Consider the following 27,491-nt stretch of genomic DNA (forward strand, 5'->3'; position numbering starts at 1 on the left):
CATGGCCCGGGGTGATGGCTGTGGGGCTTGGTGCTCCCAGAGAGCTCAGTGGCTACAGAATGGGTGGGGATTCTGCGTGTCTCCCGGAGCCTGAACCCCTTTCCTGGTTATGGCCGGTAGCTGTCTCCAGGGCTAACGTGGGCAGCGCAGGGGGGCGGAAACCGGGTTTTAGCCAAATGCCTCGACACCGCCGCGCCTCCGCCTCCTCGTCGCTGAAAGAAATGTCGGGGTTTCATCAGAGCTAGGGAGCGACAGTCGGGAACAGCGAGTCTGCTGAAGCCGGCTGTTGTGTGAGGGTGTGAGACGGCGGGGCGGTGAGGGGCCACCGCGGCTTGGGGGATAGTGCGTGTGGGGTTGACCGTGTGTCTGCTTGAGAGGCTGTGAAGATATGGGGGGCAGATATGGGAGAAATGCTCGGGCCTGAAGTCCCCAGCCCACCGTGCTCAAGAGTAGCGGACGTTTTGCCACCATCCTTGTCTGTGCTACTGTCTGCTGCAGCTTCCGTGCCCCGTTCTCCTGGAGCAGGCAAGACCTGGAGTGAGGTGCTTGGGTGCGCTCGAGAGAGCTTCCCCCTGCTCCACCTGTCCCGCGGTGCGCGCAGGCCAACGCGTCGGGCAGGGGGCTTCAAGCGCTGGTTTAGCCACAAAAGACCAGAAGTAAAGAGTTCCGGCTTAAGAGGCTGGGCAGGGCTGCGGTGGGCTGGGGAGGGGGGTGTCCCTTCCCAGCACGCCCTGCAGGGCTGTGCATTCTGGTGTCGGGTTAGACTAGCAGGCGGGGCGGGGGGGTTGGGGCGGCGGGGCGGGGGAGACTAGGGCTTATATCAGCCCAGATCCAGGCAAAAATGGTAGGGAGGGTGCGGCGCTCTGCTAACACTATCAATTATGCATCATGTTGAACGTGGCTTCGGGGAGGAGGCGGCTAGCAGCGGGGGGTGCGGGAGGGAAGGGTCCGCGCGAGCTCGGCTGCGCGCAGCTCAGCGGGTCCCGCTCGAGGTCTGTCGGTGCCACCGCCTGCATTTGCAAAACGAGTTTAAAGGCAAAGACACGCCTTCCCCCCCCCCACTTCAGCCGCGCGCCTTTCCTTCCCCCAAATTCCTCAAAGATGGTTTGTCTCACGTGTTGCAGGGCGTAAAAGCGGCTTGCATTCAATTAGCAGCGAAGCTCGCGGGCGCTGGCGGGACAGGCGCGTGAGGGTGAGTTCGTGTGAATGTGTGTATGCGTGTGCGAGAGGAGAACGGTAAGTGTCCCGGGTGCAGGTGTGCCCGTGAAAATGCGTGTGAATGTAGCAGGGGCTGAACACATTGATGCGATTATTACCTGACCATGGATGATTGTAAACTGTGAAGGTCGGCTATGGGGAGGGTGTGAGGGACTGTGTGCGCGAATGTGTTTGAACGTGGGGTGGGGGAGGTGGTGTGATCAGGGACAGTAACAATGTCAGCGGCTGTGTAAATGTGGGGGTACGTGGGTTATGGGGGTGAAGTAGGCTGCGAAGAGCCCAGCCAGGACAGTGGGCGTGGGATGCCCCTTATGACCGACGTGTCTTGGCCTTGGGGAGGGTCTCCGTGGCTTTAACAAAAGTAGACCAAGCAGGAGGCGGGAGAGGCTATGCGCGTCCCCCCCAGGCCCGGGAGTGCGCAAGGACTTTCTCCAACCTGCAGCCAGAGAGGTGGGGGAAACGGACGCAAAAGGAAAAATTGAAGTGGTACTTTGGGGCCACCGAGTCCCCAAACTTACCTGTCCCTTTCTTTGCCCCCCGCCCCCCGTTTTCCCCACAGCCACAACACATGCGTGTATCTTGCTTGGGCTATCTTCCCTGCTCTGCCACGCCGGGTCTGGAGAAGGGGTTTCAGCCCCAGGACATTTACTGAGAGTCGGCGAATATTGGGTAAGCAATGGGGGCCACCCCACAACCTTGACCCAGGTGGGGTTAGGTCCAGCCTAGGGCACCTGATGGGGTGCGGGGCTGGGGGGGGGTGCTGTCTGGCAGGAACCGGGAAGGGAGGGAAGGGACCCTCCCAGAAGAGCAAAGGCAGAGTGAAGGAGCAGGTTCCCAAAGACAAGTTGTGGGAGGGGCTCTGCCAAACCTGACAGGCGCTCCAAATGGGGGCAGGGAGTCTGTGCAAGTTCGTTTGTGTGACCGGGCTTAAGGTGTTATGGGGAGGGGGTCCTTAGGCACCGCAGAGCTGTGGAGAAAGGCGCAGAATCTTTCATCTTCTCCAGCTTCATTAGCTAGTGGCAGCCCCATGACCTGTTGGCTGAGGACGCCTCTGCCCAATGGGAGCCGCCTGAGGGACCTGAGAGGAAGCTCTAGTGACTGCTTTCCCAACACACCTGGTCCAAACATGGGGGAGAACCTCCTTCCCCGTAAGGAAGGTTGGCAGAGCAGCCCTTCTTCTCCCCTCACAGGAGCTGCAGCCCCGGGCAGGTGACTTTGGCCTTAGATGCAGTAGGGCATGGGGATGGGCTTCCCCAGATCCCACGTCTCAAGTGGTGCAGTGCAGGTCCTCCTATTGCTTCTCTGCTGGGTTTCGGTCACAGTGGAGGGCTGTATGCACACACAGGCACATGCCTGTGTTCTTGTGGGTGGGTCGGTTCGTGTGAGGACTTGTGTCCTTGTGTCTGTCAATTGTCACAATGGACAGGAAAGCGCTTTGTACCGTGGTGGGAAACACTGTACAAATGCTGGTTAAGAGAACAATGAGGTCTGCAGGGTCTGTTGTGTCCATGTCTGGGTGCATATGTGTTTGTGAGTTTAGGAAATGTGTTGTGAGCCTCCTAATTGAGCATCAGGTCCTCTAAACCCCTGCAGAAGTTGGCGGTTTGATTATGAAGCCCCGCGTCTGTTTGTATTGTTGTGTGCCTGCATGGGCGTGTGTGCGAGTGCTGTGCGTGGGACAAAGGTTCCAGGGAGGACAGCCAGTCACGGACAAAAATGTCCTTCTTGGGTAGGATCCATTTCACCAGGTTAAACGAAGGCTTAGAAACACAGAGAGGGGTACGTGAGGAGCCCGCTGGAGATGGGCGAGCTGCGGAGCCCACGGAGGGGCCAGCTCCAGCGTGAAGGAAGGAGTAGGAAGAGAAAAAAGGGCGATGTACCGGGCCGCTGGAAAAGGAAATTAGGGCCCTGGGAGGGAGCATCCGTTGAACCTCGAGATTTTTATTGACCTTCACTTCAGAGAGGCTCCTGGCCATAGAGGAGGTTACCGGAGCCCTGGAACTAGTGCTAGACGGGCTTGCGGAGGCACAGCTTGATAGGGGAGGTAAGCTGGGGTTCAGTGAGTCACCTTCTTTCTTCTTCACCTGGCTTCCATCTGCAGGAGCCGCGATGTTCCCCCTTCGGGCCCTGTGGTTGGTCTGGGCGCTTCTAGGAGTGGCCGGATCATGCCCGGAGCCGTGCGCCTGCGTGGACAAGTACGCTCACCAGTTCGCGGACTGCGCTTACAAAGAGTTGCGTGAGGTGCCGGAAGGACTGCCTGCCAACGTGACGACGCTTAGTCTGTCCGCGAACAAGATCACTGTGCTGCGGCGCGGGGCCTTCGCCGACGTCACACAGGTCACGTCGCTGTGGCTGGCGCACAATGAGGTGCGCACCGTGGAGCCAGGCGCACTGGCCGTGCTGAGTCAGCTCAAGAACCTCGACCTGAGCCACAACTTCATATCCAGCTTTCCGTGGAGCGACCTGCGCAACCTGAGCGCGCTGCAGCTGCTCAAAATGAACCACAACCGCCTGGGCTCTCTGCCCCGGGACGCACTCGGTGCGCTACCCGACCTGCGTTCCCTGCGCATCAACAACAACCGGCTGCGTACGCTGGCGCCTGGCACCTTCGACGCGCTCAGCGCGCTGTCACACTTGCAACTCTATCACAATCCCTTCCACTGCGGCTGCGGCCTTGTGTGGCTGCAGGCCTGGGCCGCGAGCACCCGGGTGTCCTTACCCGAGCCCGACTCCATTGCTTGTGCCTCGCCTCCCGCGCTGCAGGGGGTGCCGGTGTACCGCCTGCCCGCCCTGCCCTGTGCACCGCCCAGCGTGCATCTGAGTGCCGAGCCACCGCTTGAAGCACCCGGCACCCCACTGCGCGCAGGACTGGCGTTCGTGTTACACTGCATCGCCGACGGCCACCCTACGCCTCGCCTGCAATGGCAACTTCAGATCCCCGGTGGCACCGTAGTCTTAGAGCCACCGGTTCTGAGCGGGGAGGACGACGGGGTTGGGGCGGAGGAAGGAGAGGGAGAAGGAGATGGGGATTTGCTGACGCAGACCCAAGCCCAAACGCCGACTCCAGCACCCGCTTGGCCCGCGCCCCCAGCCACACCGCGCTTCCTGGCCCTCGCAAACGGCTCCCTGTTGGTGCCCCTCCTGAGTGCCAAGGAGGCGGGCGTCTACACTTGCCGTGCACACAATGAGCTGGGCGCCAACTCTACGTCAATACGCGTGGCGGTGGCAGCAACCGGGCCCCCAAAACACGCGCCTGGCGCCGGGGGAGAACCCGACGGACAGGCCCCGACCTCTGAGCGCAAGTCCACAGCCAAGGGCCGGGGCAACAGCGTCCTGCCTTCCAAACCCGAGGGCAAAATCAAAGGCCAAGGCCTGGCCAAGGTCAGCATTCTCGGGGAGACCGAGACGGAGCCGGAGGAGGACACAAGTGAGGGAGAGGAGGCCGAAGACCAGATCCTCGCGGACCCGGCGGAGGAGCAGCGCTGTGGCAACGGGGACCCCTCTCGGTACGTTTCTAATCACGCGTTCAACCAGAGCGCAGAGCTCAAGCCGCACGTCTTCGAGCTGGGCGTCATCGCGCTGGATGTGGCGGAGCGCGAGGCGCGGGTGCAGCTGACTCCGCTGGCTGCGCGCTGGGGCCCTGGGCCCGGCGGGGCTGGCGGAGCCCCGCGACCCGGGCGGCGACCCCTGCGCCTACTCTATCTGTGTCCAGCGGGGGGCGGCGCGGCAGTGCAGTGGTCCCGCGTAGAGGAAGGCGTCAACGCCTACTGGTTCCGCGGCCTGCGGCCGGGTACCAACTACTCCGTGTGCCTGGCGCTGGCGGGCGAAGCCTGCCACGTGCAAGTGGTGTTTTCCACCAAGAAGGAGCTCCCATCGCTGCTGGTCATAGTGGCAGTGAGCGTATTCCTCCTGGTGCTGGCCACAGTGCCCCTTCTGGGCGCCGCCTGCTGCCATCTGCTGGCTAAACACCCGGGCAAGCCCTACCGTCTGATCCTGCGGCCTCAGGCCCCTGACCCTATGGAGAAGCGCATCGCCGCAGACTTCGACCCGCGTGCTTCGTACCTCGAGTCCGAGAAAAGCTACCCGGCAGGCGGCGAGGCGGGCGGCGAGGAGCCAGAGGACGTGCAGGGGGAGGGCCTTGATGAAGACGCGGAGCAGGGAGACCCAAGTGGGGACCTGCAGAGAGAGGAGAGCCTGGCGGCCTGCTCACTGGTGGAGTCCCAGTCCAAGGCCAACCAAGAGGAGTTCGAGGCGGGCTCTGAGTACAGCGATCGGCTGCCCCTGGGCGCCGAGGCGGTCAACATCGCCCAGGAGATTAATGGCAACTACAGGCAGACGGCAGGCTGAACCTCCGCCCGTCCGGCCCGCCCATTCCCGACCTCCACCTAGGGTGCCTGGGAGCAGCAGTCTAGGGCTGGCAGGACTTATGTCCCCCGTCCCCAACCTTCACCTACTCCTCCCCCTTACTACTCCCCAACCTTGACTACCAGGGACTTCTATTAGGGAGTGGGCCGATTTCACCAGTCCCTGCTACCCACGGCTGCCATTCTCCCTGCGGGCTGAATCCCCTTCCCCGCCAAGCACAGTGTTTATCTTACCCCATGCAAGACTCCACCCGCAGACGGTGGGCGATATCTATGTCCCTCCATTCCCGTCGCGATTATCTGCGAAATCCACCCCGCAGCCCGCCCCACCGTGGGCTCTGGAGCCAGAGGAAATGAGCGAAGACTTTGGAAACCTCGCGGTAACGCGGTGGTTTCGGGGGCCAGCCAAGGCCAGTGGAGTGCTGTGGGGTCCCACCTCGACCCCTCCTCCTCCCTTTCTTTCTTTCCTTTTTTTTATTTTTTAATTTTATTTATTTATTTATTTTTTGACGGAGTCTCGGTCTGTCGCCAGGCTGGAGTGCAGTGGCGCGATCTCGGCTCACTGCATCTTCCGCCTCCCGGGTTCAAGCGATTCTCCTGCCTCAGCTTGCCTAGTAGCTGGGACTACAGGCGCGCGCCACCACGACCAGCTAATTTCTTCTATTTTTAGTAGAGACGGGGTTTCACCATGTTGGCCAGGATGGTCTGGATCTCTTGACCTCAGGTGATCCATCCGCCTCGGCCTCTCAAAGTGCTGGGATTACAGGCGTGAGCCACTGCGCCCGGCCCCTCCTCCCTTTCAATCCCTACTCCCAGAAGCCGGGATTCGTGGCAACCCCTAGTTTTTAGTTCCAAAGCCTCCTGCCGGCAGGGAACCAAATCTTTCTGTCCTCCCACCCCCACCCCACTTCTGGCCAGTTGGAGTCCAGCCCGGTGCCTGGGGCGCCTTTCAGCTCCGCGCTCAGATTTTCCTGTTTTCGTTGTTTTCAAAGACAGCGACATTTCGGGTCTGGTGCTAACACCCCCTTCCCAGCCTCTGGGAAAATCGAGTGTGTGTGTCGGGGGGTAGGGAGGGAATGCGTTTTCTGTCGTCTCTCTCCTAACTTAAAGCGCCGCAGGACCGCGCGCCCCTTGGCGGCTGAGCCCGTGGACTTGGTCCCGGGCCAATTTCGTTGTCCGTGTGTTGGGCTTTCCGGAGGTCTGTGCGCCCAACAGCGCCGCTCCCGCGGCTCCACCCGACCCAGACCCTAGCTGGAAAGCGCCGGAGGCGGAGGAAGCTGACTGTGGCCTCCCGGGCCGCGGCTCTCTGGAGGGCTCGCGCCCTAGTTCGCACAAAGCCTGCTCGTGACTGTGCGACTGTGCGACGGGATCCGGATGGAGCCGAGCCCCTCCGTCCTCGCGTCTCGGTCCTCGCGTCGCCCCGCCCCACCCGCCCCTGCTTCGGCGGGAATCGTGTTTGCCCGGCGTGTAGTCCCTGACAAGCGTGCCCTGTAGGAGAAAAGTCTGTGTCCTGTGAAGTGTGACCGTGTAGTGTAGGGGGGCGGGCGGGGGGGCGGATGGGCGGGGAGGGAGGGAAGGGGAGGGGCGCGGCGCGGCGACTCGGGGCGGGGTTCTTTTTTCCATTTTGAAAGAAAGCGTCGGGGTTGGGGTGGGGGGAGTTTCAGTCCTCGGGATCAGCCCTCTCCGCGAAGCGCAGCACAAGCGCGGGCCTGGGACGGAGTAGCCCCCCGAAGCCCGTGCCCTTTTCTCAACGCGTCTGTATGCAGTCAATAAAACAATCGATTTGAACTGGGCTCGGTGACTTTTTGTCAGGGGACAGAGGGAGGAGGCCTGGGCGATGAAGGAGGAAACCGCGGAAGGAAGGAGCCCCCCCAGAGCCTCCCGTTGGAATCTTTTGAGTGATTTCCTGTTTGCGTGACCATCCTGTGATTTTTTTGCCAGGTGTTTGCACCCAGCCCTGCTCTTAGTGTCTCCAACTCCAGGGTGGGGTGACAAAAAACGAGGGCAGGCTGGAAGTGAGTAGGGGGAGGTTGCAAGAAGGGAAGGCGGGTGTCTGCAGACCCTAAACACAGGGAGTCTGAGTGTGCGTGCAAGTATATTTGCACTCAAGAGTGTGCGGCACCCTCTTTCACTTGAGACTGTCTGTGTAGTGGGGTGTGGCTGTATATGGTGCCACACTGCCCAGTTTCTGTGTCTCCACATCAGCCTTTGAGTTCCCTGAGAAGCCGGTGGGAAGAGGATGGGATTCATAGGGACAAGACTGCTGTGGCTTGCACAAGAGAAGTCACAAATAACACAAAGTACAGAGCGGGCAAATGATGTAAAGCAGGAAAGGGGGAGAACCTGGCCAGGCCGATTGCCCAGAGCGAGCTGGCACGTTTGGCCTGGGAGCCAAGTGTGTGCGTTGTGTGGGTGGGTGGGGAGCACTCAGTGAATGATGCATGGACAACCGTCAGGGTGTGCTAAGGGGGTGCACCTGGGGAATCAGGGTTGAAAACACACTGATTTCATAGTCCTAGAAAGGGGGTTTCTTGGGTGAGGAACAGGAGAGACAGGGGGATCAAGAAAGGAGACTGTGCTCCTGGCCAGCCTAAAACACACGGGTTGGGCTGCTGTGTGTTTCAGCTGAATCCCCCTAAGATGGGAAGAGGCGGGGAAGAGAGATGGAAGAGGAAAGCAACAGAAATGGGAAGCAGATAAAGATTCTATCTCTCCCCTCCCTTCTTCCTGCTTCCAATTTCTTGTCCTCTTTTGCTGTCTCTGTGGGTCTTCCTAATTGGACCAGTCGAGGCTGGCAACAGGCCCAAGTTCCAATGCTCAGGGTCCTACCCCAGCCTCAGGTCTGTCCTCTGGCATAGGTGGTGGCTGTGACACTTCTTGGGGCCTGAGCCCAGATTCCCTTCCCAGACCAGCAAAGCTGTTTTCTTTCTTTTTTTTTATTTTTTTATTTTTAAAATAGATCAGTTTTATTCTGCTAGTTCCATAAAAACAATGCAAACACAAGCGTTCTGTACATCTTCTTGGTGAATTCACATAATGCTTTGTTCCCCGATCCTTTAACCTCCTCGTCTTCTTCCAGTTATTTTCTGTTTGGACCACTGGCCACAGGAGTGGAGTGGGGTTGGGGCTTAGGAGAGAGCAATGTGGCTTTTTCGTATGACTTGTTTTATTGCTTGCCCTCTCAGCACACTCCTGTTACTCCTAACACAAAGTCTGAGATTTAAGCCCTTAAACCTGTAGGTTTCACCATCAGCTTTTTCTTTTTCTTTTCTCTTTTTTTTTTTTTTTTTTTTGCATAGGCATTACTAGGGATGTGAATGGGAGACTGGTATAGAAAGTGGTGAGGAGCCGAAGCCAAGAAATTGCTTTAAACACAAGATGAAAACGCTCTGTTCTGTCCACACAAAGAATCACCTAATACTGGTGTGAGGCATCTCACTTAGCTGTGGAGAAGTCCTTGGAATTAGATCTCAGAAAGACAGTTCCAGCTTTAAGACAGTAAAACCTTTAGGCAATGGGCTAATTGCCTTAAAGGAAAGAAGAGTTCTACTTGAAAGAGCTTGCAGGTGAGAAATTGTCCTACAAAGATTCTTAGAAATGTTAGCGGAGATAACTGACATGGGTAGCTGTGGGCCAACCAAGAACTGTCAACAGCCTGATCTCATAGCAAAGCTGTTTTCAAGAAAAATTCCCTTCTGAGGGCCACAGCCTGAGCCCTGACCCTTGTCACAGCCCAACACTGCAGTCCACCCCACCGCCTGGGACACAACTCAAGAATATTATCTCTTAGGAAGACACCTGTTTTGTTCTACCTGCAAATCCTACCTCTGAGGACGGGGCAAGGACTGGCCCAATTCCTAGGGCCTGTTTAGGAATCCAGCCACGTGATTGCTTCTGGGAGCAGGCCTGGCTGGGCCAGTGAGTGCTCAGCAGTTTTGGTGCAACTCAATCATCTGGTCATGGGTCTCTTGTGGGAAGACAGGCCCCTTCCTTTCCCTCCCTGTCCTAAGAATTGGGGGCCCTCCTCGAGACCCTCTAGGATCCTGAGTGCCACTAGGGCAGGTGGAGAGGAGCTGAAAACTCTGCCCCTCTTTGTCCAGGGCCACGCATCCTATTGGATGAGCAAATACTACTCAGCTAGACTTTGTGCCTTCTGGGCATGGCCAGGCCCAAAGGCTCCATCCACAGGCAGGAATGAATACGTGTTGGAGGCCAAGGACCAGGGTGCTGGGACACTCTGCCAACTGCCCACTGAAATCCCAGCCCTCTCAGGAAAACTCTAGTTTCTGTCCAAAGGTTTGGCCAATGCACAGAATGGTCCCCAGCCTCTGGCCTTCCTTCCTACCTCTTTTTAAATGTAATTAATTTAACTTATTTAATTACATTAAAATAAAATGTCTTCCTTTCATTTCCTCTCCCTCATTCCTCTCTGTTCTTTTTTGAATTGTTCCAATTCAACTACCAATTTGAGGTTGAATTCATTTTCACAGTGTCCCCATCAGGTGGTTGTAAAACTCTGGCTTATACTTATCCAGAGATGGGGAGCTCACGTTCCACTCCCCGCTTCCAGGGAATCAGTTGTTTAGCAGTTTAAAATGTGTCTCTTCCTGGGTTCCACCCCTCAGGCCTGACTGCCACTGGCAAGTTCTCTGGGAGAACCTACCAGGTGTGGAGGTGTAATCTTCACCTCTGACCCTCTCTCCCTGGCTCCAAGGCTTTCCATTCAATGCAACTTTTTTGAGCCTTTCCTGTATGCTTCATGTGCTGTGCTAGCTTCAATCTCTCCAGTGTGTCTTGCTGTAAAACTTATTTGGATACTACATGGGAATGGAGTCTAACGGCTTGAGGAGTGTGTGTGTGTGTGTGTGTGTGTGTGTGTGTGTGTGTGTGTCTTGAGAGACCTGGAAAATGGTCGGAGAATGCAATATGACAGCAGTAGCCTCAGAACTCAGAGCAATTTATCAGGAGCAGTAATTCTCTGAGTTACAGAAACCAGATGGCCAGGATGTGGCCTTGAATCGGATGAGAAACCTGTCTAAAGAAAGGTTATTTGAAAGGCGTGCCTCCTCCCCCCAAATGTTTCCTAAAGATCAGCTGAAATGAGAACCATCTTGAAGATCATTAAAGTCCGTTAATATAAAAGAACAAAGGAAGGCAGGGCTTCTTTGAGAAAGAAGCAGCTGGGGTAGGGTCCTCTGGTCCCAGATCTTGTGTCTGGAATGCAGCCCTCCACCCATGACATCAAAATAACAACCACAACTAAAGCTAACATCTCCAAAGATTCGTTGTCAGTACATATATGGCCTGTGACTTCCTGGTGGACATCTCAGTTTTTCCTCCTGGATCTCAGGGAAATGCATTTTGGTAGGTAGAGGGAAAGGAGTGGCATCTTGCTATGACTACCCTGCCCCACATTTGTTAACAGAGCCCCAGTTATGAGACACTCCATAGGGAAAAAGGGACCTGCTGTCTGCACAACAGGAGGTGTCGCCTGCAAAGAAAGGACCATGACTATGTAAGCACAGAGCAAGGAAAACTGGGGGATCTCCTTTCTCTGCAGAAATCCAAGCCTGTATTCTGCAGAAAGCCAAGCCCTAGTACCAGGACATAAGAAAGGCCCCTTGTTGAGGCTATAAATTTCCAAGTCTGACCTAACAAATACCTTTACCTTATACATTTCCAACATAAATGTATAGATAAGAGAAATCCTGCTGGGCAGTTTGGAGGAAGCAAGTGGAGCCATTTCAGTTGTAATGTGTCAATTCATTGATTCCATTTGAAATGTAGCCACTCACACCTATCTGTTCAATGATAAGATTTTGCCTTAGGACTCAATAGAGAATAACATTATATTGAAAATGAAAGATCTGCTGTGACTGGCATATAGAAGAGATTAAATTTTAAAATGTTTTGCAATATTAGCATTTTGTTCAAAATATGACCAGTGTTCCTAATGAGACTTGATATGGATTTTTTAAAAAGCCATCCAAAGGCCCCATGATGGGCACAAAAACAAAACCAACTTGTTGGGTTAAATTAGTTGGAAAGACTTTGTATCATTCCATTGTTGAATAAGTAATTTATGGGATTTAAAGACAGTACGATTTTGAAAATTGTGCTAATTGTGTGTGCTTTGTTTGGACATGTGAATGTAAGTTTAATAATTAAGTTTAAGTCCACATAGAACAAGGAGAGAAAAAGTGTTTGTATTTTTATCAACTGTTTACTGCTTACATGTATTCCCTTGTGTATTAGGAGTTAATTTGGTTTTGGCAAATTAAATGCATTTTCTCCCAGCAACATTCTCAAACTGTTTCTTAAATTGAATCTAAAAGCCATTCAAGGCATCCAGCCATTTGAGAGAAAAATTTCTATGATTATATAAATTACCGAGGAACTTCGTAAGAATTGATCATTGTCGAAATGGGGAGAGAATAGGAATGGAGAATTAATTATCAAATGCGTCTTAATAATAGAGGCTTGTCACACATCTCCACTAAGAATGCTAATAGTCACCACCTAATATTAGTATAAATACTAATAATACCAATAGTGGCTAACATTTATTGAACTCTTACTATATTTCAGGCACATACTATGGATCTTACAAGCATTATTTTGTCATTCCTTATAGTGATCCTGTGAGGTAATATTATTATTCTAATTTACAGGCAAAGAAACCAAAGAGCACAGAGGGTTAGTAGTTTGTTGAAGATCACACAGCTGGCAATTTGCAGGGTTGAAGTTTGTCCTTTTGTTATCTGACTCCAATGCCAGAGCTCTTAGTCACCAAGCCAAACCTCCTCCTGAAGACTCTACAAACCAGTGAAGTGTAGAATAACATATTTTCTATATGGTTAAATTTGCGGCTAATTACAGAGTTTGTCTAGAAAAAGGATTTCTCTTGCTGTTTCTCTTATTTCTCAAAATAGCATTTTTTTTTTCTGATTATAAAAGTAGTGCAGGCCGGGCGCAGTGGCTCATGCCTATAATCCCAGCACTTTGGGAGGCCAAGGTGGGCAGGTCACTTGTGATCAGGAGTTTGAGACCAGCTTGGCCAACATGGTGGTCTCAAACTACTATTTCATGTCTCTACTAAAAATACAAAGAAATTAGGCAGGTGTGGTGGTGTGCGCCTGTAATCCCAGCTACTCCGGAGGTTGAGGCAGGAGAATTGCTTGAACCCGGGAGTTGGAGGTTGCAGTAAGCGGAGATCAGGTCACTGCATTCCAACCTGGGCAACAGAACAAGACTCTGCCTCAAAAAACAAAAAAAAGAAAAAAGAAAAAGAAAAAAAGAAAAGAAAGAGAGAAAGAAAAGAAACAAATATAAAAATAAAAGTAATGCATGCTTCATCTAGAATTGTCTTTGGTTGCCATTGGGAATGTAAATGGGCATAGCCACTTTGGAGAAATATTTGGCAATCTAGGAACATTAAAGATACACATACGTCTGACTCAGTAATCTCACTCTTGGGTATATACTCAATAGAAATGAATGTTTACATCCATCAAATACAGAAGAGTCCTTTGGTGGATGCAAGTGCAACGATGTTCATAGCAGTTTTATTTGTAATAGCCCCAAATTGGAAACAACCTAAATATCCAACAGTAGAATGGAGGAAGTAACCTGTAGTATATTCATACCCTGGAATACCAAAGAGCAATGAAGAACAAACTGCAGCTACACACAACATGGATGTCATCACGGTGAGTGAAAGAAGAAAGACACAAAAGATTATGGAATGAGTGATTTAATTTAAAGGAAGTTCACATACAGGCAAGACTAATTTTTGGTGGAAAAAGTTGGAAGGTACTAACTGGGATTAGGAGAAGGCTCAAGGGAGACTTCTGAGATTCTAGAAATGTTCTATACCTTGATCTGGATGGTGGCTACATGGGTGTATGCATATGTAGAAATCCATTGGCTACACACTTGAGTTGTATACTTTATTGAATTTGTTATACCTCAATTTGTGTGTGTGTGTGATGGAGTTTCACTCTTGTCGCCCAGGCTGGAGTGCAATGGCGTGACTTCGGCTCACTGCAACCTCCAGCTCCCTGGTTCAAGTGATTCTCTTGCGTCAGCCTCCTGAGTAGCTGGGATTACAGGCACCTGCCACCACACCCAGCTAATTTTTGTATGTTTAGTAGAGATGGGCTTTCGCCATGTTAGCCAGGCTGGTCTCAAACTCCTGACCTCAGGTGATCTGCCTGCCTCGGCCTACCAAAGTGCTGAGATTACAGGCATGAGCCACCGTGCCCAGCCCTTATTATACCTCAATTTTTTAAAATGGAAAAATAACCCTTGGAAATCAGGCACCAAAGTAATACGTGCTCCTTATTGAACAGCACTGTCCAATACTAGCCACTAGCCACATGTGGTTATTTACATTTTAATTTTAATTAAGGTGAAATAAATTTTAAAACTCGTTCCTCAATCCCACTAGCCACATTTTAAGTACTTGGCACATTGCTAACAGCAATTGTTTATTTGGACAGCAGAGCTATAGAAAATTTCCATCCTAATGGAAAGTTCTATTGCTAGTGTTGTTATAGGAAATTGAAAAATATAGAAGTGTATTAAAAAAACAATTTATTATTTATAATTCCCTCATCCAAAAAATAATGTAGTAACATTTTATGTTAACTTCTAATTTCTTTCTAAAATAAATTTTATTAAATTACAAGAGTAACATATGAATGCATTCTTGTCCTAAGATAATTAAATATTGATAAACTGAAACTCTCTTTGACCATTGCCTGCAATCCTAGAGCTCTCCCCAGTGGTAACCACTCTTACTAGGGTACTATGTACCTTTTTATTTTTTTTGAGATGGAATTTCGCTCTCTCGCCCAGGCTGGAGTGCAATGGCGCTATCTTGGCCCACTGCAACCTCTGCCTCCTGGGTTCAAGCGATCCTCCTGCCTCAGCCTCCTGAGTAGCTGGGATTACAGGCAAGCGCCACCAAGCCCAGCTAATTTTTTTGTATTTTTAGTAGAGACGGATTTTCTCCATGTTGATCAGCTGGTCTCGAACTCCCAACCTCAGATGATGCGCTCGCCTCGGCCTCCCAAAGTGCTGGGGTTACAGATGTGAGCCACCACGCCCTGCCTGGTACCATGTATCTTTTCAGACCATTTTCTCCGGTACTTATAAACATGATGTCTGTGTATGGAAATATACAGCAGAGCCATTAACATCACCCTGACTCGAGGAGCTTCCACCTGGTTCAGTTCAGTCTCCCGAAGTGCACAGGAAGGGTGTTATCCCCATCATCCACATCCCACCCAGTGTCTAGGGCTCTCTTCCTATTCATCTCGAGCTGCTGTGGTCCTGGGATATTGTGAGAGGGGACGTCACATGGGGCAAGTCAGATGGTCACTAGGTACAGTCACACTGCAGAACTGGCAATGCCACTCCTGTTGGGTGTTCCTAGGGCAAGGTGTAACTGTAAATCCAGGGGAGCCATCACTCCACACTGTCTGTATGAAGAGCTAGCCTGTGGTGCAGCTCTCCAGCCTGAAGGTGGTGCTTCCTAGGGTAGAGTCTAGGAGGTCTGCAGGCATGACTCAGCTCCCTCTGGGTCCTCTTGCAGAGGTCCTTTGCTGCTTTCATCAACGCCACACTGGAGCATGGAACCCTTTTGTGAAGCTGCCCCAGATCCCCTTGGTACCAACATCATCATTTTCTCTCTGGTATAAGGCACAGGCTCCGTCTGACTCAGACCAATGCACCTCTCAGTGTTTACCTTTTGAGTTCAATTCTGAATTCATGAATTTTTAAACTTTCTTCATTTTAATGTATGCATTTACAGCTATTAATGTCCTCCTAAGTACTGTTTTAACAGTATTCCCCAAGTTTTAATAGGTAGTGTTTACATTGCCATTTAGTTTTAAATATTTTATTTCTGTGAGATTTGTTCCTTGACTCATGAATTATTTAGACATGGGCTGTTACATTTTCAAATGTATGTGTGTTTTTTTCTGACACTTTTGTTTTTGATACCACTTGCATTACCTCGTTGTCAGAATACAGACTGGGTGATGCTGATTATTTGGTAATTATTAAAACTTGCTTGGAGGAATAGGATGTAGTCAATTTTTTGTAAATGTTTATATAAGTTTGAAAAGAATATTTATTCTTGAATTATTGGGTTATGATTTTTATATTTTAATTAGATCAGGCTTGTTAATTTTATGGATTACATATTCTCTATTTCCTCACTTAATTTTTTGTTTGCTTGTCTTATTAATTTCTGAGAGAGGCATGTTAAAAATCTCTTATGATTTTAGACCTGTCAATTATTTCTTGTAATTCTGCTCATATTGCATTGTATATTTTTGAGGCCATGTCATAAGGTGTATACCTTTTTGGTTAAATTTTTGTTGAAGTCTAACACACATTCAGGAAAGTACTTTCATAAAGAGAAAATACCTCTTATGACCAGTACCCATATCAAGAAAAGAAAATTACCAGCACTCCTGCAGCATCTTCATGCTCCCTCGGAGTCACTCCTCCATCCCCACTCTCCTGACTTCTGATATCATAGATTAGTTTTGCCTGTATTGGAACCTCATATATTCCAGGAGTCTTCAAAATGTACACGAAAAATGCATATTATGAAAAAATTAACCATGATTTCAAAATGTTTTCACTAACTTGTACTAACTTGTTATAACATGTCTGAACAGGATCTAGTTTGAGGCTCTAAGAAGGATAAGATATGAGTTTGAAAAGAACCTCCATTACAGCAACATGAGTTCTGCTAAAATCAAAGCAAGAATGAAAATCAAATTTATGGTGAAGCTTGGGTGGAAGAATTATGAAATCATTGATACCTTAGGAAAAGCTTATGGAGACAATGCCCCAAAGAAATCAGCAGTTTACAAATGGATAACTTTTCTTAAGAAGGAATAAGAATATATTGAGGATGAAGCCCACAGCAGCAGACCATCCATGTCAATTTTTGAAGAAAAAAATCTTTTTTTTTTTTTTTTTCTGAGACATGGTCTCACTCCTGTTGTCCAGGCTGGAGTGCAATGATGTGATCTCAGCTCACTGCTCCCTTGACTTCCCAAGCTCAGGTGATCCTCCCATCTCAGCCTCCAAGCAAGTAGCTGGGACTGCAGGTACGTGCCACCAGGCCTGGCTAATTTTTTGTATTTTTAGTAGAGGTAGGATTTCACCATGTTGCCCAGGCTGGTCTCAACTTCCTGGGCTCAAGCGATCCATCTGCATCAGCCTCCCAAGATGCTAGGATTACAGGCATGAGTCACTGTGCTGGCCAAAAATTAATCTTGTTTGTTCCCTAATTGAAGAGGACTGACAATAGCACAAAAAATATCCAATGCCATAGACATGTCAATTGGTTCAGCTTATACACTTCTTACTGAAAAATTAAAGTTGAGCAAACTTTCCACTCAATGGGTGCTGAAACCATTGCTCCTAGATCAGCTACAGACAAAAGCAGAGCTTTCAATGGAAATTTTAAACAAGTGGGATTAAGATCCCTGTTGCATTCTTCAAAGAATTGCAACAGGAGATGAAACATGGCTTTACCAGTACCATCCTGAAGACAAAGCACAATCAAAGCAATGGCTACCAAGATGTGGAAGTGGTCCAGACAATGACAACAGATTTTTGGGATGCTCAAGGCATTTTGCTTGTTGACTTTCTGGAGGGCCAAAGAATAATAACATCTGCTTATTATGAGAGTGTTTTGAGAAAGTTGGTCAAAGCTTTGCCAGAAAAATGCCCAGGAAAGCCTCACCAGAGAGTCCTTCTCCACCACAATGCTCCTGCTCATTCCCCTCATCAAAGTGGGCAATTTGCAAGAGTTTCAATGGGAAATCATTAGCCATCCACCTTACAGTTCTGATTTGGCTCCTTCTGACTTCTTTTTGTTTCCTAACCTTAAGAAAAATATTTTAAAACACCCCTTTTTCTTTAGTTAACAATATTTAAAAGATGGCATCGACATGGTTAAATTCCCAGGACCCTCTGTTCTTTAGAGGTGGACTAAATAGCTGGTATCATCAGTTACAAAAGTGTCTAGAACTTCGTGGTGCTTATGTTGAGAAATAAAGTTTATATTTCTTATTTTTATCTTTTAATTCCATTTTTCCACAAATGGTTTGAAGTCTTGTCATATGCTCAGCTTTGGTAGATACTGCCAAACAGTTTTTCAACATGTACCAATTTACACTTGCACCAGCCGTGAGAGTCCTCATCAAACTCAGTATTATCTGTTTTTGGTTTTAGACATTCTGTTGGGTGTGTAGTGGTATGGCATTGTGTTTTTAATTGGCATTACCCTGACAATTAATTAAGTTGAATACTGTTGTTTCCTGTCCATTTGAAAATCCTCTTATGTAAACTGTCTTTCTCTCTTTTTCATTGGGTTGTCTTTTTCTTATTGATTTGTAGAAATTCTTCATATATTCTGGGTATGAGCTTTCTGTACAGAATGTCTTCCCTCTCTCTTCAGCTTCTCTTTTCACACTTTTTGTAGTGTCTTTTTATGAAGAGCTGTTTTTAGTTATAATGTGCTCCAATTTATCAATTTTTTCTTTATGGTTAGAACTCTTTAGGACCATATTTAAGAAATCTTTGCCCACCCTAAGATGATGAAAATATTCTCCTATGATTTCTTGTGAAAAACATTATGATTTTACCTTTTTTATTTCGATCTACAATGCATGTGGAAGTTACTTTTGTATAAGGAGTGAGGTGGGGCCAAGATTCATTTTTTTCCCATGTGAATATCCAGTTGACCTAACACCTTTTATTGAAAAGTTTATCTTTTCCCCCACTGTAAGTAAGGCCTTAGCACCTTTGTCATCAGTGAGGTGACCATATATGTATGCATTGTTTTTCCCCTTGCAGTCCGGACTCGGCTTCTGTCATCACATCTCTTTGTCTGACTCTCTTTGCTGTGTCTCTCTTCCACTTTTAAGGATCCTAGTGATCACATTGAGTCCACCCAGATAAGCCAGGATAATTTCCCCATTTTAAAGCCAGCTGAATAACAACTTTAATTCTGTCTGAAGCCTGAATTCTCTTTTGCCATGTAACCTAACATATTCTCAGGTTTGGGGGATTTTTTTACCATTGATTTTTGAGAGTTCTTTATGTATTCTAGATACTAGAGAGTTCTTTATATATTCTTCTTTTCTTTTTTTTTCACTCTTGTTGCCCAGGCTGGAGTGCAATGGCATGATCTCAGCTCACTGCAACCTCCACCTCCCAGGTTCAAGGAATTCTGCCTCAGCCTCCCGAGTAGCTGGGATTACAGGTGCACGCCACCACGCCTGCCTAATTTTGTATTTTTAGTAGAGTTGGGGTTTCACCATATTGGTCGGGCTGATCTCAAACTTCTGACCTCAGGTGATCTGCCCGCTTCAGCCCCCACAGAGTGCTGGATTACAGGCATGAGTCACTGTGCCTGGCCGAGAGTTCTTTATACATTCTAGATACTAGTCCTTTGCTGGATATGTGATTTGCAAATATTTTCTTCTATTCTGTAGCCTGTATTTTCATCCTCATCAGGGTCTTTCACAGAGGAAGACTTTTAAAAACTTTTTGATGAGGTCAAATTTATCAAGTTTTCCTTTTATGGATCATACATTTGATGTCGTCTAAGAACTCTTTGCCTAGTCCTAGATCCTGAAGATTTTCCCCTATGTTTTTGTCTGAAAACATAGTTATATGTTTTATAGTTGCACATATATAGTTTTATAGTTGCAAGTTATACTTTTTCAGTTAATTTTTGTATAAGGTGTGAGGTTTAGATGAACCCATTGTCTGTAGATGTCCAATGTTTCCAGCACCATTTGTTAAGACTATCCTTCCTTTGTTGAATTGCTATTGCACCTTTGTTAAAAAATCAGTTGGGCATGTTTGGGTGGGTCTATTTCTGGGTTTTCTATTCAATTCCATTGATTTTTGTATCTGTGCCTCCACCAATAACACACTGTGTTGATTATTGTAACCGCATAGTAGGACTTAATATCAGGTAGAGTGGTTCCGCCTACTTTTTTTTTTTTTTTTTGTAAGATTGTTTTAGTTATTCTAGGGGCTATGTCTTTCCATATAAATTTTAGAATAAGCAAATCTATGTTTACAAAAGAAAGACAAAGACATTGCATTAAACCCATAAACATTTTTACAATGTTGAACCTTTTAATCCGTGAACACATGATATTGTCTCTCTACTTCTTTAGGTTGTCTTTGACTTTTTTAATCAGCATTTTGTAATTTTCAGCTTGCAGATCCTGTATGAATTTTATTATGTTTGGCCGGGCGCGGTGACTCACACCTGTAATCCCAGCACTTTGGGAGGCCGAGGCGGGCGGATCACGAGGTCAGGAGATCGAGACCATCCTGGCTAACACGGTGAAACCCCATCTCTACTAAAAATACAAAAAAAAAAAAAAAAAAAATAGCCGGGCGTGGTGGCGGGTGCCTTTAGTCCCAGCTACTCAGGAGGCTGAGGCAGGAGAATGGCATGAACCTGGGAGGCAGAGCTCGCAGTGAGCCGAGATTGCGCCACTGCACTCCAGCCTGGGAGACAGAGCGACACTCTGTCTCAAAAAAAAAAAAATTGTTATGTCCCAATTTCTTTGGGGGTGTTCATTATTAGTATATAAAAAGTGATGATTTTTGTGTTGATTTTTTTTTTTTTTTTTTTTTTTTTTTTTTTTTTTTTGAGACGGAGTCTCGCTCTTTCGCCCAGGCTGGACTGCAGTGGCGCTGTCTTGGCTCACTGCAAGCTCCGCCTCCCGGGTTCAGGCCATTCTCCTGCCTCAGCCTCCCTAGTAGCTGGGACTACAGGCGCCCACTACCACACCCGGCTAATTTTTTGTATGTGTTTTTGGTAGAGACGGGGTTTCACCGTGTTAGCCAGGATGGTCTCGACCGCCTGACCTCGTGATCCACCCGCCTCGGCCTCCCAAAGTGCTGGGATTACAGGCGTGAGCCACCACGCCCGGCCTTGTGTTGATCTTATATCTGCAACCTTGCTGAACTAACTATTGGTTTTAAGAATTTTTAGTATTTTCCCTGGGATTCTCTAGGTGAATTATTTTATTTCATTTCATTTTATTTTATTTTATTAGACACAGGGTCTCACTATGTTGAAACCAGGCTGGTCTCGAACTCCTGGGCTCAAGTTATCCTCCCACTTTGGCCTCCCAAAGTGCTGGGATTACAAGTGAGAGGCACCACACCAAGCTAGATGTTTTAAATGTTATTTTTATAACCAATCCTTATTTTTATTTCTTCACATGATCATGTCTTCATTATCACTCCTAATGTTGTTTTTTATGTCTCCTCTCTTTTTTTCTGTTAAGATTCCCAAGCTGTGGTCTTTTCAAAAAACACCTAGCTTTTATTTTTATTAATCAGCTCTACATCTTTTTCTGTCTAGTTCATTAAATTTTTTTTTTTTTTTTTTTTTTTTTTTTTTTTTTTTTTTGAGACTAGTCTTGCTTGGTCACCCAGGCTGGAGTGCAGTGGCGCAATCATAGCTCACTGCAACCTCCACCTTCTAGGTTCAAGCGATTCTCCTGCCTCATTCGGCCTCCCAAGTACCTAGGATTACAGGTGTGCACCTCTACATCCAGCTAATTTTTGTATTTTTAGTAGAGTTGGGGTTTCACCCTGTTGGCCAGGCTGGTCTTGATCTCCTGACCTCAATTGATCCAATCGCCTCAGCCTCCCAAAGTGCTGGGATTATGGGTGTGAGCCACTGCATCCATCCTAGTTCATTAATCTCTGATTTTTATCTTTACCAGTATTTTTATTTCTACTTTCTTTGGATTTATTTATTTTTCTTTTTTCTAGCTTTTTGAGTTGAGACCTTAGTTAATTTTTTAAACATTTATTGCTTTTGGGTGAATCCATTGGTTATAGATCCCCTGCATATTGTTTTGGATGAATACTGCAAGTTTTACTATGTAATGTTTTAAGTGTTCTTGTAAGAGTTTGCATCTCAGTATGATGATGAAAAAGTTCTGGAGATGGATGGATGGATGATTACACTACAATATGACTGAATGTAATGCCACTGAACTGTACACTTAAAAGTGGTGAAAATGTTATGTTATGTATATTTTACCACAATGAAAAGTTTGTAATTCTTGTTTGAGTTATCTCTTTAACCCAATAATATTTATATACATATTTAAAACTTTTCGGGATCATTTTGTGGTTGCTGTTGCTGTTGCTCTTGTTTTATTTGACTATTCTTTTTTTTGTTTTGTTTTGTTGTTGTTGTTGTTGTTTTTGACGGAGTCTCGCTCTGTTGCTCAGGCTGGAGTGCAGTGGTGTGATTTTGGCTCACTGCAACCTCCGCCTCCTGGGTTCAAGCAATTCTCCTGCCTCAGCCTCCTAAGTAGCTGGGAGTACAGGAGCGTGCCACCATGCCCAACTAATTTTTGTGTTTCTAGTAGAGTCGGGGTTTCACTCTGTTGGCCAGGCTGATCTCGAACTCCTGACCTCATGATCCACCCGCCTCGGCCTCCCAAAATGCTGGGATTACAGGCGTGAGCCACTGCACCTGGCCTATTCTTTTTTTAGCCCTAATTTTATTACATGTGATTTGTGAAGGTGTCATGTATGACTTCTGTTTTTTGAGTTTTATTGATTTCTTTTGTGAGCTAGTACATGTTTAATTTTTTTTGAAAATTTTGTGTGTGCTTGAAGAGAATATGTATTTTCTTATTGGGTGAGATATTTTAGATTACTTTTAAGATCAAGTTCCTTAATTTTTATCAAACCATTCATATCCTTACTTATTTTCTATCTGACCTGTGGACTTCTGAGAGGTGTATTAGAAATCTCCTAATTTGATTTGAGATTTGTTTTCTCTTTATATTTCTGTCAAAGCTATATTAGTAGATGCATGAATGTTTGTGCCTATTATATCTTCTTGGTGAACTATCCTATGTTTTAATATGAGTAGCCTCCTTGTTCTTGTTCTTTTTATTGTGTTTTGCCTTGACTTTCTCTTTTTTCCTTCCTTTCTTTCTCTTTTTTCTTTTTTTTTTTTTTTTTTGAGACAGGATCTCACTCTGTCACCCAGGCTGGAGTATAGTGGCACAATCTCAGCTCACTACAACCTCTGCCTCCCAGGCTCATTTGATCCTCCTGCCTCAACCTCTCAAGTAGTTAGAAGTACAGACATGCACCACCATGCCTGGCTAAATTTTGTTGTGGTTTTTGTAGAGATGAGGTTTCACCATGTTGTCCAGGCTGGTCTTGAACTCCCAGACTCAAGTGATCCTCCCGCCTCAGTCTCCCAAAGTGCTGGGATTACAGGCCTAAGCCACCACACCCGGTCCTGAATTTATTTTTCTAATATTAATATTCTCACTCCCACTTTCTTTTTAAAAATATATTCGTAATATATCTTTTTCTAGTGTTAGAATTCATTTTTAATTAATAATTCTCTAAGGTTTATAATGAAAAAACAGTCCCATACTTTATCTCTGATTCCAGTTCCTAGTGCTTTCCCTTCCACTTTGAACTTTTTCAGTTTTTTCTGCTGTTTCCTACCATATTAAAAAATAACATGCTTTCCTGTTATTTTTTCAATTTTATGTATTACCTATTGACTTCCTATGGAGGTTGAATAAATTCGTTCTTTCACAAAGACACACACACACTCAACTTTCCTTTCATCCTTCCAATATGATTAAATTGCAACTTTTGCTGAAATGATTGTTCCAATGTTTACATTATAATAATTATGCAAACACAGTTCACAGCTGATCCATGTACTGAATTCTGTTTTTATTTCTTTTCTCATACAACCTTTCTTCTCCCGCAGTTGATAATTACCTTGTTTTTTGTTTTTTTGTTTTTTTATTTGTTATTTTCTTAGTTTCTATTACGATATCCTAAAATTTATTGCAGAAGTATAAATTTCCCCTCAATATGTTTTAAAAATTAGATATTTGATCAGTTTCTTTTTCTTTCTTGGAGACACTCCCAGAGCCCCCCATCCTTCTGCTCCCATCCTGGCTGCTGAAGGCCTGATGCACAGCTGTCATCCTGGGACTTCCGTGCACCATCATCCCTGTTTCCGGATCCTCTGTCTTCCTCTTCTTGGTTTATTCTCTCTTTTTGATGGAGCACATTCTCTAGAGAAGCAAGAGAGGATCTTGATCTTGTGAGGCCTAAAATTATGCAATTATACAGAATCACAAATGGAAAATTAGACATCAAAGAAATGTGGGAAAAGAAATCACAACAAACTGCAGTTTTTGAAAATGGTGACAATTACCACAAACCACAAAATCCAGGAAAGTAGTCGAACATTAAACTACATGACATTGCTTTATAATGATTTTCTCCTGAACTTTTAGTTGTATCTCTGAAGACCTTTGTATCAGTTGACCTTCAATCAAAAGCAGAAGCAGATCCTGCTAGAAGGATATGTTTCTCTCTCTCTCTCTCTCTCTCTCCCTCTCTTTAAATGGATTTGCTGTAGGGCTTCAACATTACACAATTGTGGAAGCTGACTAAGCATGCTTTGTAAGGCTGTTACCTTGCATCTGATGCTGGAGTTTGAAGTCTGCAGGGCAGGCAGGGTGGAAAGGAAGAGGGAAATAAAACTCCAGGGAGAGCAAGAACAAGCTAGAGTCCAAGAACATGAGGTGGAACCTATAAGGACAGAGCAGAACTGTCTCCAACCTTGATGATGTGGGTGTCTTGTGGGAGAAGCTGGTGCCCTGCCTCGCAGAGCTTAACACACACCTGGGCCAGGAGTCAGAGCAACTGAAAGAGGATCAGGAGAAGTTGGAGGAGGTACAAGCCCAGCTGCTGCCCCATGCCCAAGAGGTCAGCCAGCAGGTAAGCAACCAAATGGCTGCTGCCTGTCTTCCACCCTCTAAATCACCTTCAAAAATGTCTCTGTGGCTGGGCGCGGTGGCTCACGCTTGTAATCCCAGCACCTTGGGAGGCCGAGGAGGGCGGATTGCTTGAGGTCAGGAGTTTGAGACCAGCCTGGCCAACATGGCAAAACCCGTCTCTGCTAAAAATACGAAAATCAGCCAGGCATGGTGATGCACACCTGTAGTCCCAGCTACTCAGGAGGCTGAGGCACGAGAATTGCTCGAACCTGGGAGGCGGAGGTTGCAGTGAGCCAAGATCAAGCCCTGCACTCCAGCCTGAGCCACAAGATGGGACTCCATCCCAAAAAAAAAAAGAAAAAGAAAAAGAAATATCGTGTGGCCACCCTACTTGGAAACATTCCAGAAAGGCAATTCTGAAAAAAACAGTTCAGCCTAGCCAAGTTAACATAGTACAAAGCCACTGTGCTTCTTCTTAATGGTAATGGTTTGTAATAATTTCCAGAAAGAAAAATAAAAAGACAATTCAGTATTTTCTTCAGTATGTTTGATCAAAATTTGTTTTTTATTATTGGTGATCTTGAAGTTATAATACTATTGCAGTTTTGTGTCCCACAGACATAGGGATTCTGATAAATTTGATTTCATGTGATTCTCACTCAAAAATAAAAAAAAAAAGTGCCCTGACAATTAATAGTTTTGCTGGACATAGAATTCTAGGTTTGAAACTATTTTCCCTTAGAATGTTGAAGGTGTTGGTCTATTTTGCAATGTTGAATATATTATTGACAGGAGAGACTGCTGGCTTTGACTAAACTTTAATGAGAACTGAGTACTCTCCTCACAAATTTCTATATCTAATGGGAAGGGTTTTCCCTAGCCAAGCTTTTTGGCTCTGTACATCTCAAAATTTGTTTTTTCTCTACTACCCAGCTGCTTCATTGCCAAATGCCTTAGAACAAGTTAATTTTTGTTTTGTTTTGTTTTTGAGACAAGGTCTTGCTCTGTTGTCCTGGCTGGAGTACAGTGACATGAACACAGCTGACTGCAGCCTCGACCTCCCAGTCTCAAGCAATCCTCCTGCCTCAGCCTTCCAAGTAGCTAGGACTACAGGTGCACGCCACCACACCTACCTAATTTTTGTATTTTTTGTAGAGATGAGGTCTTACTATGTTGTCCAAGCTGGTTTCTTAACGCCTGGCCTCAAGTGATCCTCCCACCTTGGCCTCCCAAAGTGCTGGGATTATAGATGTGAGCCACCATGCCAGCCCAAGTTCATATTGTGATACATTTGACCCTGACCTTTCATGTCACAATGCCTGTGAGTCAGCCCAGTGGACAGCAAGAGTATTCCTAAATGGTCATTTTTACAATAGGACAACTACCACATGGAAGAGAACTGAGGCACCCCAGTCAAGACAATTACCGACCCCCAGACATGCACGCGGGACATCCTGAAGTCTCCAGCTCTGGCTGAGCTGTCAGCTGACAGCAACCACATGAGTGCTCCCAGCAAGATCAGCAGAAGAACCACACAGATACCAGCCTACAGGACTATGAAAAATGATCAATCATTTTCATCTTAAACCATTAAGTTTTAGAGTGGTTTGTCATGTAGCAATAGATAACTGAACACTTGTAAATCATCTAACTGGATTTTCAAAAACCCAATTTGAATGTCTTTCCTTTAATTTATAACAACTTATTCATAATTTCTTATACTTAATGATATGTTTGGGTTGATTCCTGACACTTTGAGTTTTCTATCGGCCATGCTTTTTTGCCTCCCACCCCCATTTGTGCCCTTTGTTAGATAGGTCAGGTTTTAATTATGGTATTTTTCCTCTTACAGTCAGGAAGTTATAAATCCTATTTCCATTCTTCGGGCTTTTCTATTCAAGAAGCAAAAGAATATATCTGTTTCTTCATCTTTCTTTGGCGATTGGGTGTGCTTCGGGTTTAATTAGGTTGAATTTTACCCATCAGAAGGAAGCTACTGTTTGTAGCCTAGAAAACGATAAAATATAGAGTAAGGCAATCAAAATCACCACAGGAAAGGAGCCCTGTGGGTCTGTCTGTGTGTGGACGTGTGAGCGGATGGTTATTAGAAAATGGTTGAGGAATGCAGCTCATCAGCTGTGGCTCGGTGCTCATCAGCCACCCATCTGACACTCATCAAAAGCATCGGTTGCTGGAGATTGACCAGGTGTCCGCAGTGGCCTGTTTCTTACCCTCTGCTTTGTCTTGGCCAAGGTTTAGGCAGCTTCTCTCTTTCCTCCAGGCTTCTGAGGTCTGCTTTCCTCCAAGCCTGAGCAAGCGTAACAGAAAGTGGATTGTGACCCCTTATCAGCTCCTCCTGGGAATTGGCTGACCCTGTCTTTCCTAGGCACATTCCCGCCAGACCCCACCCCTTGTGTGCCCAGCTCCCCTTCCAAACGTTTGCTTACCTCTGCTTGTCCTCTCTTTACCCTGTGAAAGAAAAAGTTATTTCTGTTTGATTTTGAGACACTCACAGATTTCTGAGATGGGAGAGTTCTCCATATTGCAATCGTCTTTCTAATTAAAGCCTCTCCCTCCCTCTCTAATTCTGGATTTGTTTTTATTTGACAAAATATAGTCACCATTTTCTGGGGATGAAAACTTAGTCAATATCAGAAACCTGACTGCAGTCAGGAATAGAGCTCATTCACCTTTCTTCCCTAGAACTTAGACTGTGCTTGAGGCATAGTGGGTACTTCTTTATGTGTTTTATGAATGAATGAATGAATGAACGAACAGATGCTGAACTCAGGAGACAGAGAAGGAAGCTGGGAGAGCTGGTGTCTGGCCTCTGCTTGCTCCAGGAGCTATGTTCTCCCCGTTCACAGCTATAGCTGCCAGGGATTCTGGAAACACATCCTGCTGCCATGGAAATGAATGCAGTCACAGAGTGGGAACAGTTAAGTTACTTTTCTGAGAGAGTTACATCATTTAGAAGCAGATCTCTAAAAGTCCTTGCTCCTGCAGGAGTTGGTGACTGAGTGGCAGTAATTGTGTTCACATGGTTAACTAT

At 46.8% G+C, this 27,491-nt stretch overlaps 1 protein-coding gene across 8 annotated transcripts in view; it reads left to right on the forward strand.

Annotated features, from left to right (window-relative positions):
• ISLR2 (immunoglobulin superfamily containing leucine rich repeat 2) overlaps positions 1 to 7,370 on the forward strand; it is a 37,442-nt gene extending 30,072 nt beyond the window's left edge. For 2 of the 8 annotated variants that reach the window (XM_054666742.2, XM_016927013.4), the window contains 2 exons: positions 1,778 to 1,887; positions 3,320 to 6,089. In XM_054666742.2, coding sequence (XP_054522717.1) covers positions 3,328 to 5,565 — 2,238 coding nt within the window. In that variant the 5' untranslated portion in view covers positions 1,778 to 1,887; positions 3,320 to 3,327 and the 3' untranslated portion in view covers positions 5,566 to 6,089. The other 6 variants (XM_063793969.1, XM_016927010.3, XM_016927008.3 and 3 more) reach the window with 6 other exon arrangements.
• The last annotated feature ends 20,121 nt before the right edge of the window (positions 7,371 to 27,491 follow it).

This window comes from Pan troglodytes, chromosome 16, assembly GCF_028858775.2.
Source record: "Pan troglodytes isolate AG18354 chromosome 16, NHGRI_mPanTro3-v2.0_pri, whole genome shotgun sequence".
Lineage (NCBI taxonomy): Eukaryota > Metazoa > Chordata > Mammalia > Primates > Hominidae > Pan > Pan troglodytes.